The 14,088-nt window shown below is 38.3% G+C and overlaps 1 protein-coding gene across 4 annotated transcripts in view; it reads right to left on the reverse strand.

Moving 5' to 3' along the window:
• Nucleotides 1-14,088, reverse strand: part of RORB (RAR related orphan receptor B) — a 198,701-nt gene that overhangs the window by 44,080 nt on the left and 140,533 nt on the right. For all 4 annotated transcript variants that reach the window (XM_002742844.6, XM_035302344.3, XM_078348975.1 and 1 more), the window contains 2 exons: nt 13,629-13,770; nt 6,006-6,407 (listed from right to left, as the gene is read on the reverse strand). In XM_002742844.6, the coding sequence (XP_002742890.1) occupies nt 6,006-6,407; nt 13,629-13,770 (544 nt within the window). The remainder of the gene's footprint in view (nt 1-6,005; nt 6,408-13,628; nt 13,771-14,088) is intronic.

The following is a 14,088-nucleotide window of genomic DNA, read 5'->3' on the forward strand; positions in this document are numbered from 1 at the left end:
GGAGGTGGAGGTTGCAGTGAGTCGAGATCGCGCCACTGCACCTCAGCCTGGCGGCAGAGCAAGACACAAGACTCCATTTCAAAAAAAACAAACAAAAACCCCAACCAAACAAAAAAAAAAACTGTCTTCATTTTATGAACATATTTGCTTTTCCTTCAAGAGGAGCTTGGAAGTGATCAGGTTGTAGTGGACTGGTGAGGACAGGTATATTTGCCCTGAAGCGGCATCTGTACAGCTGCTCACTCTTTAATTAGATTGTACATGAACTTGGAGTGGTTTGGGATTGGCTACTACCCTTTCCTTGAGCTGCTGGTTGTCCTTGACATTTATTTTAATCTGATTTCTTGTTTTTTTCAGGAGGGTGGGTGGAGGGAAGAGGCTGGTGCATAGTTCTGATTTGACAGTTAACTGTATGTTTGACTGGGTCATTTCACTCAGTGAAAGCCCTGAGTGTCGTCGCACTCCTCAGGAGGGAGGTGTGCTGGCTACTGCCAGAGACAAGTTATTCAGCAGCATTCACAATGGCCTAGTTGCTTCCAAGTTCCCTGCTCTCTTCTATCATATTCTTGTCTGTGTGGCATGGCTATAACAAGGGGTATATATTTATGCAGATGACCAAAGCTCTCTGGAAGATGAGAGAACCATAGTCTTTAAAAGTCATTTGGTCCAACTGTCTTATTTTTCAGATGGTGAGACAGTCTCAGATGGCTGGACAAATTTTGAGTATGTTCATGTGGCTAGTATGTGGAGTTAGGACTCCGAATCTCAATGGACTTTCCCTAAACTGCCTGCAAACGGTGAGTGGTTGGGGTGAGGGTGATAGAAGGGTTGGATGACAATGAAAGTTCATGAGATGTCTCCTCTCAAGGCAAGGAAGAAAGAGCTAGACACTGAATTTTCCCCATTGTTCAAGTAATTTTTCTTGCTAGTTTGGTCTACTTCTATCTCTTTTAATGATGTATTGGACATTTACTTCTAAATGGAATGCCTACCTGTATTTGATACAGGTTCTCTCACAGGACACAGGAAATATATAGCAAGAGTTAAGTTCTATTCTCTGCATCATTGCTGCGTGGGTAGTTAGATGTGCATAATAGTTTTAAACAGTATAAAATATTTATCCTTAAAAGCATATGCCATTAAAGGTGCTGCTTTAAGACCAAAGCATCTGCTTGGGGGTTCTTAATAAGACAGAGTTGAAACACCACCAACTTTAACAGAATTCTGCAAAATAAACACTACTAGTAAAATCTTCTGAATTTTTATGTAGCCTTAATAGAATGACAGGGACTAGATCCTTTTAGACAAATACCTTTTTATAAGCTCCTCTAACTATTAATACTGTTTCTGTAATAGGTGAATTTTTAAAAAAGACATATTTATTTATGATGCTTAACATTACAGGTTCTAAAAATAGAACACAAAAGGAATATGAAAATAAGTCAATGTTAAAGATATATAAGAAGGGACTGGTGAATTCATATTTCATTGTCTTTATCCAGAGAGAAAATTACTTAATAGAACAGCAAACCAAGATGATGTTTGTAAAAGGCAACGTATACACTTAGCACTGTAGCTTATTTGTCGGATTTTTTTAAATATAAAAAAGTGTGTTGTTTGGCTGTTTGAATTGTCTTGTTGCCTGGGACCTTGTAGATGATACATTGCCAATCAGCTTTCAGCTTAAATGAACTTTCATTAAGAGTATTAGTCCTGCAGAATCCCCCAACTCATCCGAGCTCGTTAGTGATGGAGCAAAGACAAGATGTTCTATTTTCCTTTTCTGCATGTTTGGGGAGCATCTTTTAGCTAGCTTCCTCTCCGTGCCACCAACCACTGCAAAATGTTATTCCTAAACATATAACACATCAATCATGCCAGCTTGACGTAAAATTCCAGCTAAACCCAGTTAATACTTCTGTCTAAGTATTAATTTTCAGCTTACTTGTTGCCATTCTTTCATTTCATGGTTTATTTTTCCTATGGTTTTAGAAAAATCCAAGGATGTAACTCCTGAAACATTTCATGGTTTTCTGTTTGCTTACCCACATTTTATTTCTATTCTCAAAACGAGAGGAATAGAACATTCCTGATAAAAGATGTGGCTCAGGTTGATCAATACCTGCCATCTTCCTCACCTCCAGAAAAGTGTGGTACCATCATGCCCAGAACATATACTATATGATGTTGTGAATTTCCATGACTATTTATTTTCGTGGTGTCTCCTAGATGGTGAGGGCAGAAGCCTTGTTCTGCTCTTCTCAAATCTATGGAGCATTTCAAAAATAGGTATTGAGGGGCAGTGACTTAGAATTTAAGCTTTACCACTTAACTAGCTCTGTGTCCTAGGTCAATCACTCACTGTTTTGGACTCTCAATTTCTTTATTTGTACAATAAAATCATTTCTTCACTGCTCACCTGAAGGAATTGGTGTGAGGCTCAAAATGGCTGAAATGTGTGAAAGGATTTTCTACATTTTTCTCCATATATCAAACATTATTATTAGGGTCTTTAACCCAGGAATTCCGTAGTTCTGCAGGTGAACTTTTAACAAGACAAGTTTGTGTTTTCTTGGGGAGACTATTCCTGACTCTGATAATATTTGAAAACTGACCTTTTGGGATCTGCCTGCAATTGCTTATATAGTTGTGTTATGGTTCTTAAATGTGTGTTTTTATCAAAAATTGCAACCCATGAGATCTTATTCTATATGACTGATCTAAAAACTGGTTTTAAAAATGATCGGCTTTTAAGATGACCCAATTTCAGAAGCATAATGACCTCATTGTACACATTTCATTATTATCTTAGAATTCAGAGGAAGCACAGATCAGGACTTCTGGTAGCCCAGAGTAATGTTAAATTTTTCGGTGTGACATAATCTCGAATTCACCCAGTCAGGATGTGGCAAAATCTGATTTTCTGTTTCATATGGATGGGGTTTTTTCTGTGGCAGCTTGCCACCAACTGGATTGGTTTAGATGCCCATTAATCAAATCAAGTCAAAATGACAGCGTGCATACTCTGAAAGCTCCAGTTTGTAGCACCTAGAAGGAGGTCAGGAGGCAGCAAACACCAACTCTGTTTTGCTGTGAGCATGGCAATCAACTTGTGAGGAGCTGCCATTGGTGAATGGAAATATCTATGATGGTTAAAAGAGTGGGTTTTGATGTTACTCAGGTATGGGCTTGTGTGTGTTCTTTGCTTTTTACAAGTTACATGACTTCTAAGCCTCAATTTTTTTTCATCAGTAAAATGAATATACAAATACTTACATAACTATTAACTTATTTAATCTACACACAGAGATAAAGACTATTATTGGCCTGGGTTGACAATTGAGACTCAGAAATGTTAAGTAAATTGCTTAAAGGAAAAGGCACAATTGGGTTTTGAACGCAGGCACTTTGACTCCAGAAGCAGAGTTTTTAGCCACTGCATTATACCACTTATGCCTTCCTGCCCAGTGATACTGTCAAGGACTTAATATTTTAGTGAAATGAGTGGCAGTGTTTTGAATGGTGTAGGAAAGACATTATATTACACTCTTTCGGCTCGTCATAGGTACCTAGATCCAGCACTCATAGAATGCGTTCGTGTCCACTAGGTGGCGTTGCTGTTTTTATGAAATATGAACAAAGCCACTGTTTAGGCTTAGGGGTCTGCTAAATTTGAAAGCACTGGCAGGACAGTCTATTTGCATCCCTAAATGTCTGATGGAAAAATCCTCCAAAATTTGGAACATAATTAGAGATACCTAAAGACTAATGGTATCTTGAAATAATTGAGAAAAATATATATGACTTGACTTTGCATGTCAATGTCTGTGCAGAATATCTGGATAAATGTTGAGATTCTCTAGTCTAGTTCTATCAGTTCATAGAGTAGAAGTTACATAACTTTGTCAGAGAGGACAAATGACTTGTTCAGGGTAACCCAGACATGATGGTTTGGCTGTAGTTCTTTTCCCATAATATTTCCTGTGGTTGCTAAGTCATAAAAAAAGCTGTGATTTATGAGTTCTTAGAAGACTCCCCTTTTGAATAAAGGGCAGAAGATTGCTCCACTGTTGTGAGTTTTTGTTTCATAAGGAGTCAAACATATGTTCCAAATTAATAGTAGACTCAGGAACTTAGATATTAAGTTGTATAAATGCAAAGAAAGGTGCTTTTCCCTCTTGAAAAGACTGAGTGGCTCTAGTTTAAATGACTGTCCCTATTAGTTGACAATGCAGTTTATGAATTGAGACCCATGGCAGGTAGCAGGTTAACAGAGGAGTGGAGGGACTCTGGAATCAGACTGTCTGAGGTGAACCCTGGCTCTGTCATTCAGCAACTATAGGAATCTGAGAAGTCATGAGATATCTCTACACCTCTGTTTCGGCATCTGTATAAGAGAAATACTATTGCAATTTATCTTTTAAGATGTTCGTGAAAAGTAAATGTGTGAAGAGCCCATGACAGAGTAAAAACAAGGTTAAGGATGACAGTAATAATTGGCTATTTCTGTTCTTATAGTTGATGTTTAGTTTTTTTATGTCTCTCAGCTGTGAAAGTCATTACAGGTGCTTTGTCAACAATGTTACTCACTGTCACATGCTGAATTGCAAAAAGGAAGAAATAACACTTCAGGTTTATAACTGTGTAACATCGCTTCTTCCTCAACCAGATGGTACAAGTAGCCAAGAATATGGCCATGTATTTCGTTATGTGTTCACAGCAGCTTAATTTAAAACACTTGTAGGCTTTAGGCTCCTATTTGCAGGTTAGACAGAGCAGGTGACTGAGCGCCTGACATAAAACAATAATAGCTAAGCATTTATCGAGTACTTCCTGAGCGCCAAACATTGCTATGTTTTACACGTATCGACTCATTTAAGCTTTACAACGTCCCTGTGAGCTATAGACTAATGCTTTCCCTCTTGTAAAGATGAAGGAACTGGGATTGAGAAATTTGCTCCAGCTTAAATAAGCCAAAGAGCCAGGATTTAAACTCAGGTAGTACGGTTCTTAATCACTCTGCTCTGCCACCTCTTGGGGTAAAATGTAAAGAGCCCTCAAAGGTTCCTGAGCTCTAGCCTGCTTCCTCCAGTACACTAAATATTGCAGTGAAGCCTGGGATCACCACTGTTTGCTTAGCTCTTCTAGGCTACTGTTAACATGCCACCCTGTTACCCAGGAGAGCAATGTGTTAAACCTACTTCAATATTTTTAAGGCAGTTAGTTGATGAGATTAACTGGTTAAACATTTAATAGACTCCTGAGTTTGATGGAGTAAAACAAAGTTGCAGCGGTCAGAAGAGAGCTTGCCTGAGACAGGGCACTCTATCACTCCTTAGGAATCGAAGGAAAGAGGATCAGCTTTCTGATGCTATCATGCCTATGACTAGCTTATTTGTTGCTCTTGTGTTCTGAAACATTGCAGACTACACTCCTTTCATTGCTGTAATTCAGAATCCCATATGGAATTCTTGAATTCAGATTTACAAGAGCCTTGGCGGTCTTCTGGTCTATCGCCCTGACTTCACCAAGAAGGAAGCTGAGATACTGCTTGCTTAAAGTGTGTCCCCATTTATCTTAGAGGAAGAGTTGGACCCCTGTTCATTTGGTTATTCCACACTGTTTCTCTATCTTTCAGCAATTTCACTTTGAATAGCATCAACTTTGAATACATGCCGAAATTTCCCTGTTTATACCAATAACATTTTTCCTTCAGTGCGAACCCGAATTCAACAGATAGCATCTGTTCTTTACAGATAGCATCTTTCTATTTATAATTTCTTCTTTCTTCCTTTGCTTGAAATAAACTTTTATGGGGTGGGGAAAAATGACATTTATTAGAATATATTTAAAAATCAATTTTTTTTCTCATTAGAAGCCGTGAATCCAAGTAATTCAATTTAGATCTAAGAAAATAACCATGCTAAATGGGACCAAGGTAAATTCAAAGCAGCAGAATCACAACAACAACAAAAAACAAACACTGGGAGGAGACTTCCACTTACCGATTTCGGTCATGGTTATCCCTGGTGCTAACTGCCCATTGTTGAAAGAGTTATAGGTAAACAAGTTGGGTACGGATGTGAGGTCATAGATAGGTTCTTGCTTTATCTGTTTGATTCCAGTCATGTCAAGTCCTGACTGATCAGGGGATGGCTGACCGGAATCAACGTTGTAATAACCCTCAGACTTGGGCAGGTCAATGACGTGCCCGTTGGCATAAGTGCCGCTGGTCTCATTGTTCAGGTTGCTCAGGCCATTGCTGATGCTGCTGCTGTACACCCTGGCAAGGGCTTCCGCCTCCCCACTCTGCTGCTGCCGCTGTTCCTGCAGCCGCTGCTGGTGCTTCTGCACCTCAGCATACAGGCTGTCCCTTTGCTTCTTGGACATCCTCCCAAACTTCACAGCTGGTTTGGAGAGAAAAGCAGAAAACAGCACTTGTGGTTATCATTTGCATTAACCACCTCAGGTACGATGGGCCATGAGATGGCTGGCCCTTCAACATCAAGCGCACAAATGTCTGGCACCATAACTTCAGAACCCATTCATTTGGATTCCACATTTGGGGAAAGGTTATATTCAGAGGGTACCTATCCTGGTTTATGCTCACAGTGAGAAATAAATCTAAGCCAGGAAGAAATATAAAAACTTATGTATGCATTTCTCATTGCCATGAAGTTAGAAAGCATATTTTCCTCTTTTTTTCTTACCTGTGAAAAAAATGCAAAAAACCAAAATACCAAATTACCAATAGTACTTGCTATAAAAATGTTTCCCAACACTCAAAACGAACTTTTCCCTTAATCATTAGGATTACTAGATTACCAGATTGGACCCTAGTATTTCACTTTCAGACCGATTTTCTCTTCTCTTTCTTAAATTTCTTTTTAATTTTTACAATATCTTTCTTTAAAAGACAGGATCTTGCTCTGTTGCCCAGGCTGGAGTGCAATGGTATGATCATAGCTCACTGAAATCTCAGGTTCCTGGGCTCAAGCAACCCTCCCACCTCAGTCTCCTGAGTAGTTAGGACTACAGGTACATGTCACCAGGTACACGCCACCAGGTCCAGCTACCTCTTTTTATTTTTGTAGAGATGGGGCTTTGCTATGTTGCCCAGTCTAGTCGTGAACTCCTGGCCTCAAGCAAGCCTCCCATCTCATCTTCCCAAAGTGCTGGGATTACAGACATGAGCCACTGAACCCAGCCAGGTTGATTTTCTAAACGCTGTGTTGGGTTAAGACCAAAGACATGGGGCTGGGTGATAAATAATTTTAAGTGATGGCATCATTTGTCTTCAGTTGGCTTTTGGGATCAAATGATAAGAATCTTTGGAAAACAGCAATTTGGGGCATCCAATGCCGAGCAATGAGCAGAACAGCAACTATCTTTTCTCATTCTACCACTCCCAAGCTTTATTTTCCCCAACTCTTCTGGCAATATTCTCAGGCAGTCTGAGGAAGAAGGAAGTGCTGCAAGTAGTCACAGAGTAATATAAAGGTGCTTTCATTTCAATGTGTTGTTTCTTAAGATGCTGAACCTCCTGAACTGTTGTGAGTATTGACATTTTTCCTCACAAGTTGTCAACTGCCTTTTTAGGATGTGAACATCCTGAGTCACTAGCCTACCTTGTTTGAATTATCAAGCATTGATCAGCTCATGTTAATGCTGGGGACTATGACAAACTTGGAGGCAGAGGCTCCTCTCTAGGTTTCTGTTTTCTGTTCTTTTGTGACTGTATTCCTACCACCTCTTGTGTTAGGAGCTCAGAGAATGGAAAATGAAGGAAATGGAGTTTAGAAAAAGGCTCAGTTCCTGGATTCAATCATGAGGGTTGACACTCTTCTGAGAACATCCTTTAAATGGTGACATGCTTAAGAACTCTCTAGCACAAAGGGAACACAGAAGAAATTCCCTCAGTGAAAGAGCTGCCATTCACTCTCCTCCTCAAATATTCTTCCAAAATTCATTTTCTTCTTCCATTGGGTACAGAGCTACCATACTTATCTGAGCATAGGCTGATCAGAATGGAGACCATACCTCCCAATGCCCATCACTGGTGGGTGTGTAGGTGATCAAGTTCTGATTAATGGGAAGTAAATGGAAGTGTTGCATTCACTCCCAGGTATTGGGGCATGTTTTCCTCCTTGCTTGCTGGATTGTGGATGTGAGGGCTGGACTTGAAGAAAACAAACTCTTTCTGTGTCTTCTTAATCCTTCTTAAAAATCTACATTCTGGCTTTCTGATGCTGCCTTAGTAGGTAAACAAAGTGATAATTATCTAGTAATTTTTTCTGTGTGACTCATTCAGACTAATCTCCCCTTCCATCTTGGAGTGGTTGCTTTTATATGGTCTTGAATTATTTAGATTGTTGTATTTAACTTTGTTTGTAGAGACACTGCCTTTCTTAGATTTTGATTCTCAGAGGTAAATTTATTTGCTTACTAATTACAGTGATATTTCCAGTTTGTCTGTGAGCCGAATTGTATAGTAACTCCGTATCTTTATATTACATCTTTCCAAGCAGTTTATTACATATTATTCTCTAGGGGAAAAAACACCTTTTGTATAGGAAAAAATAAACAATTACAAATATTGATTTAGAAGGAACTTCCCCTATTCCCCCAGGAATCTAGTGCTTTTTATTTGCTGCCCTTCTGCCCTTTGCATTTGGGTGGGTTCAGAATAGCTCTTTATTGTAGAGTTATGGAACTGAATACAAGGTTTGTATCCATTGCTATAGATCAAGATTTTTATTATAGCTAGGGTACATTTACTTTCTGACTTATTTTAGTAGCATAGTTTTGCATTTTATTGGTTAAAAATTTATAGGAATTAAAAATTGAGAATAAGAATCTCTTCTAACATAAATACAGAAATGCAGTATTTTTTGAAAAAATCTTTTCCATTTAATCCTTGCTATCGATTTCTGTATACACTTTATTTAGGAAATAAACTTTGTGGAGGACTGATTGCATTAATGACCCTGATTCCTCTTGTCTGTTTCTTTCCATGCCTTTCCCCAGGTCAATTTGCAGTGCTCTTTCTTTCTTTGCAGGCATCCTGCCCAGAGTCATGTGACCCACTGGGGACCAATGGAATATTGACAAATGTGACACGGCAGAGACTTGAAACAGGGTTGTGTGATTATGCACCACACCATGATAAGGACATGCCTGAGCTACCTTGCTGGAGGATAAGCTTGCTGGGGGATATCTGAAGCAGAGCCAAACGTCTTTGGTCCTCCCAGGCAAGGCTATCTACAATTAGCAGAGCTATAGAAGTGACCTGCAGCTGATGTATGCAGAAATCTGCTGTTAACCACAGACATCATAATCATAAGCTAACAACGTCAAAAGAGTATGCTGCCAAGACCTCTGCCATGGTAAACATCTAAGAACTCAACAAAGAAAAGCTCTGCGTTTTTTTTACAAAATTGACTTATCCTGTCACTGAGCAACTGAAATATTTTCAAGGAAACAATGTAAAACTACTACATTTTAGACTTGTTTCAGGCATAATCCTAAATCAAAGACTTCACTGACAATGACTATAATACTATTCTAGAATTAGTTTTCCATTTATTTCAGAAACACGAATGAGCCAGTGTTTCAGTTTTATGCCCCTTCTTGCAATAACAGTTGTGACAAATATGGGGAAAAATTACATCACAAAAATAAACCTACTGATTTTCTTGACATAATTTATTTTCACTGTTTGTAAATACATTTGTTGTATTCATAGAACTATTTTAACAAAGGCGATGTTAATATTTCAAATATTAGCATTCTTCTTATCACTGCATATTAATCAGACTGGCATATATTTTAACTGCCTCTCTCAAACCTGAATTATTCTGTTAATGACATTCACTTGAGTATAAAGACAGCCTCTTATTAAACTGCTACCTTTTAAAAAAAACCAGCACAATTCTGTATACATTGCAAGTGCTTTATAAATATTCAGTGATGATGGTATTTGCTCATTATATGCTCTTAACCCTCATTTTGATCCCATAATAGCAAAGAACAATTTTATGTGAAAGTATCGGAAATCATTTCATATTTATTTGAACTGTGATATGCTAAGTGGAATGGAAGTTTTTGATATAACTAAAAAATAAAGTCATAGCTCCTTCAAAGGTTTCTATTTACGTAAGACATGGACACGTGTTTTTGCTTTCAAGAGAACCCAATTGACTATCATTTATGACTTTCTATAAATTTCCAAAATTATTTTATCTACTATCATTGGTTGTAATGTTCTCTATATTTACATTTTGCTGTTTACCAATGAAACTGGTCTTAATTTAACTCTTTTCAGCTTCCGAAATGTGCCTCTTCTGCTGCCCCTTTTTTAGTGCTGTAGGCTTCGTATTAGAAATCTGATTCAATCTACCTACGCCTATTCATTATTTTAAAATCTTGTCACTCTTCTCCTTCCTCTTTTTCTCCAACAGAATGCCCTGTGATCATGAAATGTTCTCTGTGCTTTCCAATACGGTAGCGGCAAGCTGCATGTGCCTAATGAACACTTGAAATATAGCTAGTGTGACTGAAGAACTGAATTTTAAATTTTATTTAATTTAAATTCATTTAAATTTAAATAATTTAAATAGTGACATGTGGATTGGGCAATGCAGTTCTGGATAGAAAAAGCTTAATCTGTGAAACCTGTCCTTATAGGACAACTTCTGTCTTTTTGTAGAGGCATGCCACTCAGGAGGACATATTCTACTGAGTATCAATTTGTAGTAGCACAATTGGAAACAGTTACCCTGAAGATTCCTTTGTAAAGGGTGTAGGTAAAAGAAAAAAAAATGATAGAGAAGATTCAGTGGGCATATGCATGCTACCAATTCACACACACACACACACACACACACACAGACACACATGTACACATACCTTCACCTTTTTATACACATAAAGACACATGTATATGTAATTCCAAGTGGATTTGATTTTTGATTCTTTGCTTAAGCTAAATTTGAACAAATTTATTATTGATAAATTTGATGACTACTGATATATTTGCCAAAGCTAATTAACCAGCATAGCAGTGAAATTTCAGGAGAGAATGAAAATCCAGTGTTTTCAACAGTAATTTTAAGCTATCTCCTAGTGGACACATTAAGTAGCCACATATGGTGAAATAAACATTCTTTGAGCCTAATCAACAGAGAGCAAATGCCTATACCAAAATGAATATGCCACTTTATCTCTGAGGGAAGTAGGGGGCTGTAGAAAGCAGTTAGATGTGAGGATATCTCACTCTGGCTATTCGTACAATTTCTAAAGCACTTTAAAAATAGTTGCTGAATCAGAAGAAGATAGGGATTATTCTGAGTCAGAAATAACCCTTCCTTTCATTCTTGAGCCCTTACTAGACATAGGTAATCAAACATAATTTCAGGGCTTTTGAATCGTTCAATACTACATACTAGGCATTACTTATCAATAGGAGATAAAACCTATTCAGCTTCTTTGGTATTAGTTTAATTTACTTGGCATAAGATACCCTTTCTAATCAAGGTTCAGACCAAACTTTCTGTGTGATATAATGAAGAAGCAGCTTTTTCCCGTAGAGAGAATCATTTGTTTTTTCTTCTGCTTGAGCCCCTTCTTCTCCACATTCCCCACCCCACCTACACCGCGACCCTTTCTCCTCATGATTAATTTCACATAGGATGTGTTTAGGAGGCATTTTGGAAGATGTCCCAGGCAGCCTCAGGATTGTCTCTGGACCCAAAGTTGAAATGAATCATTATTCTTAATCCTCAGTGTCCTTAGACACTATATTGCTTTTATTTGCATAGAGGTTTATGTGCTGCAATGAATTCCTTTCTCCTTGAGAATAAATTGTGGCTCTGTTAAATGACCCTTCCACCCTCTCAACACATTTCTTTTGTGTTATGGGATTAAGACCACCTAAATTTTGTGGGCAGATGTCACTAATTCTGCTGAATATGCCTTGGATCATATATTCGTCTCTTGTCAGTTCATCAGCACAGACTCAGACCTGCCCTTCCAGAAAGATACTTCCTTTTATTGTAGGAGGAAGTAACAAAAACAAATACCCTATGACTTATCTCTTTGCACAATTATTAATGGGGCTTTTCAGACACTGTGAATTATGTGCTACCTACTGCCATATGGTAGACATGAAGTTCAAAATCATCAACTCAAATTCCCATATAATTATACCAAATAACTATTGAAAACCACTTAACCCTCTCTCTGAATTTATTTGCCTTGGTTATACAGAAGTACACATTGCTATAAATTTACCTTAGGAGTAAACATATATGGTTAGTGAACCCAGTGAAACAAATTTAAAAAGAAAATCAGTTTATAGAAAAATTTTGGAAACCTCATCTCTGTAGCTTTAAAAGCTACCTATAAACTGAAGGGTTTCAGATTAGATTCTTTTTTTTTTTTTTTTGGTCAGATTTGTTTTATAGGTGTACTTTTGTATAGGACAAGTTTAGGTGAATTGGGAGTTAGAGAAAAGGTAAAGAATCTACTCCCTCATGAAATCCCTTTATACTAAATGCATGCCAATTATTCATATTTCTTTAAAACTTGGAAGTTTCTTGTTTTCTGTGTGTCTATACAGCCTTGAATTTTACCAGAGGAAGTGCAACCAGAGGCCCAAAATTCACAGTGATTTACTTAAAGACAGAAAGTGTCAGGGGCGTTGTCAATGTCTCAGGCTCTAGGTAGAAGAGATTTCCATGGATCATTCAACAAACATTTAGGTGAGTACTTTTAACCAGAGCCTGAGGTTTTCATGAGACCAAGACAGAAATGGCCCCATGACTCAGGGCCATTCACAATATGATACAGGGATGATGTGTCCAATGTCAGCAGGGAAAGGATTAGTTTGAATGAATGACTGAAAATGGAAAAAAAGCTAGGTGAAATTCTTTGTTCCTCTTATTTAAGTTTATTTGGCCTCTTCCATTACTCTAAGATGTTCCCTTGAGAAGCCAAGCCATTCAATGTGGGTGGGCATGAGGGTGGAGTGCACATTGTATCATGTTCTGAGTAGGACATCACCTACACAGCCCTTCTGAGACTTGGACTTCCGCTCTCGCCTTTGGAAACTTCATTATGGGCTCAGATAGTTCAAAACCTCCTTTGGGTAGTATGACCAGCCAGCAGAACTTCCTGGTTTCCCGTGGAAGCATATGCAATTTCTTAGTTTCTCCATACAGTAAGCAAGCCCAGTCAGACCTACCCAGTGAACATAGATATGGTCCTGCTTTGCTTAGGACTTTCCGGCGTTATGTCTGAAAGTCCCATGTCCCCAGGACATCCCTCACTGGCAGGCAAACCTAGACAGATGGTTACCTTCAACCTAGGTCTATGTGGCTTCCTCTAAACCCACTTAGCACAAGTTGCTCCTTGAGCTATGGTAAAGTCTTTGCTTTCTTCTCATTTCATAGGCAATGCTATACTTTTGTATGTTCTTACTTTTCCTTTTAATGCACTACTAGCACAGTGATTTTCTTTTCTTCTTTTCCCCAATTCCCTCATCTAGAATTCTTCCAGTGGCTTAAATAGACTCCAGCAAAACATCCATTTGAAGGGCTTAAGTAAGAAACAGGAAGGTAATGCCTTACCATCTCTTGACATTCCTAGGGCAAGACACTTCTGCAGTCGGCAGTGTTGGCAACGGTTTCTGTTGGTTCTGTCAATTAAACAGTTTCTCTGCCTTGGGCAGGAATAAGAGGCATTGTTCTGCTGGCTCCTCCTAAAGAATCCCTTGAGGGAAAACGAGAAGGGAAGGGAAACAGATTTATAAGAAGGGACACAGAGAACATTAACATATGCATTTGCTACATTTTCTACAGTGAACATAATTGAGTTTAATTTTTAAAGCTCTTTGGATACCTCTTCTTGTATGGCTTGCAGATATTTCTGCTGGGGAAAATATATGCTATCTGCAGAGATATGAAGGTATCATTCATTTACCCATTCACTCATTCATTTGTTCCTCGAGTCAATGTTCGAGGAACAAATGTGAAAGACATTTGCAGCTGCGCTCTTCTGTTTAGAAATAAACAGAAGTTTGTGCCTCCT

The sequence above is a fragment of the Callithrix jacchus genome, chromosome 1, assembly GCF_049354715.1.
Source record: "Callithrix jacchus isolate 240 chromosome 1, calJac240_pri, whole genome shotgun sequence".
Classification (NCBI taxonomy): domain Eukaryota; kingdom Metazoa; phylum Chordata; class Mammalia; order Primates; family Cebidae; genus Callithrix; species Callithrix jacchus.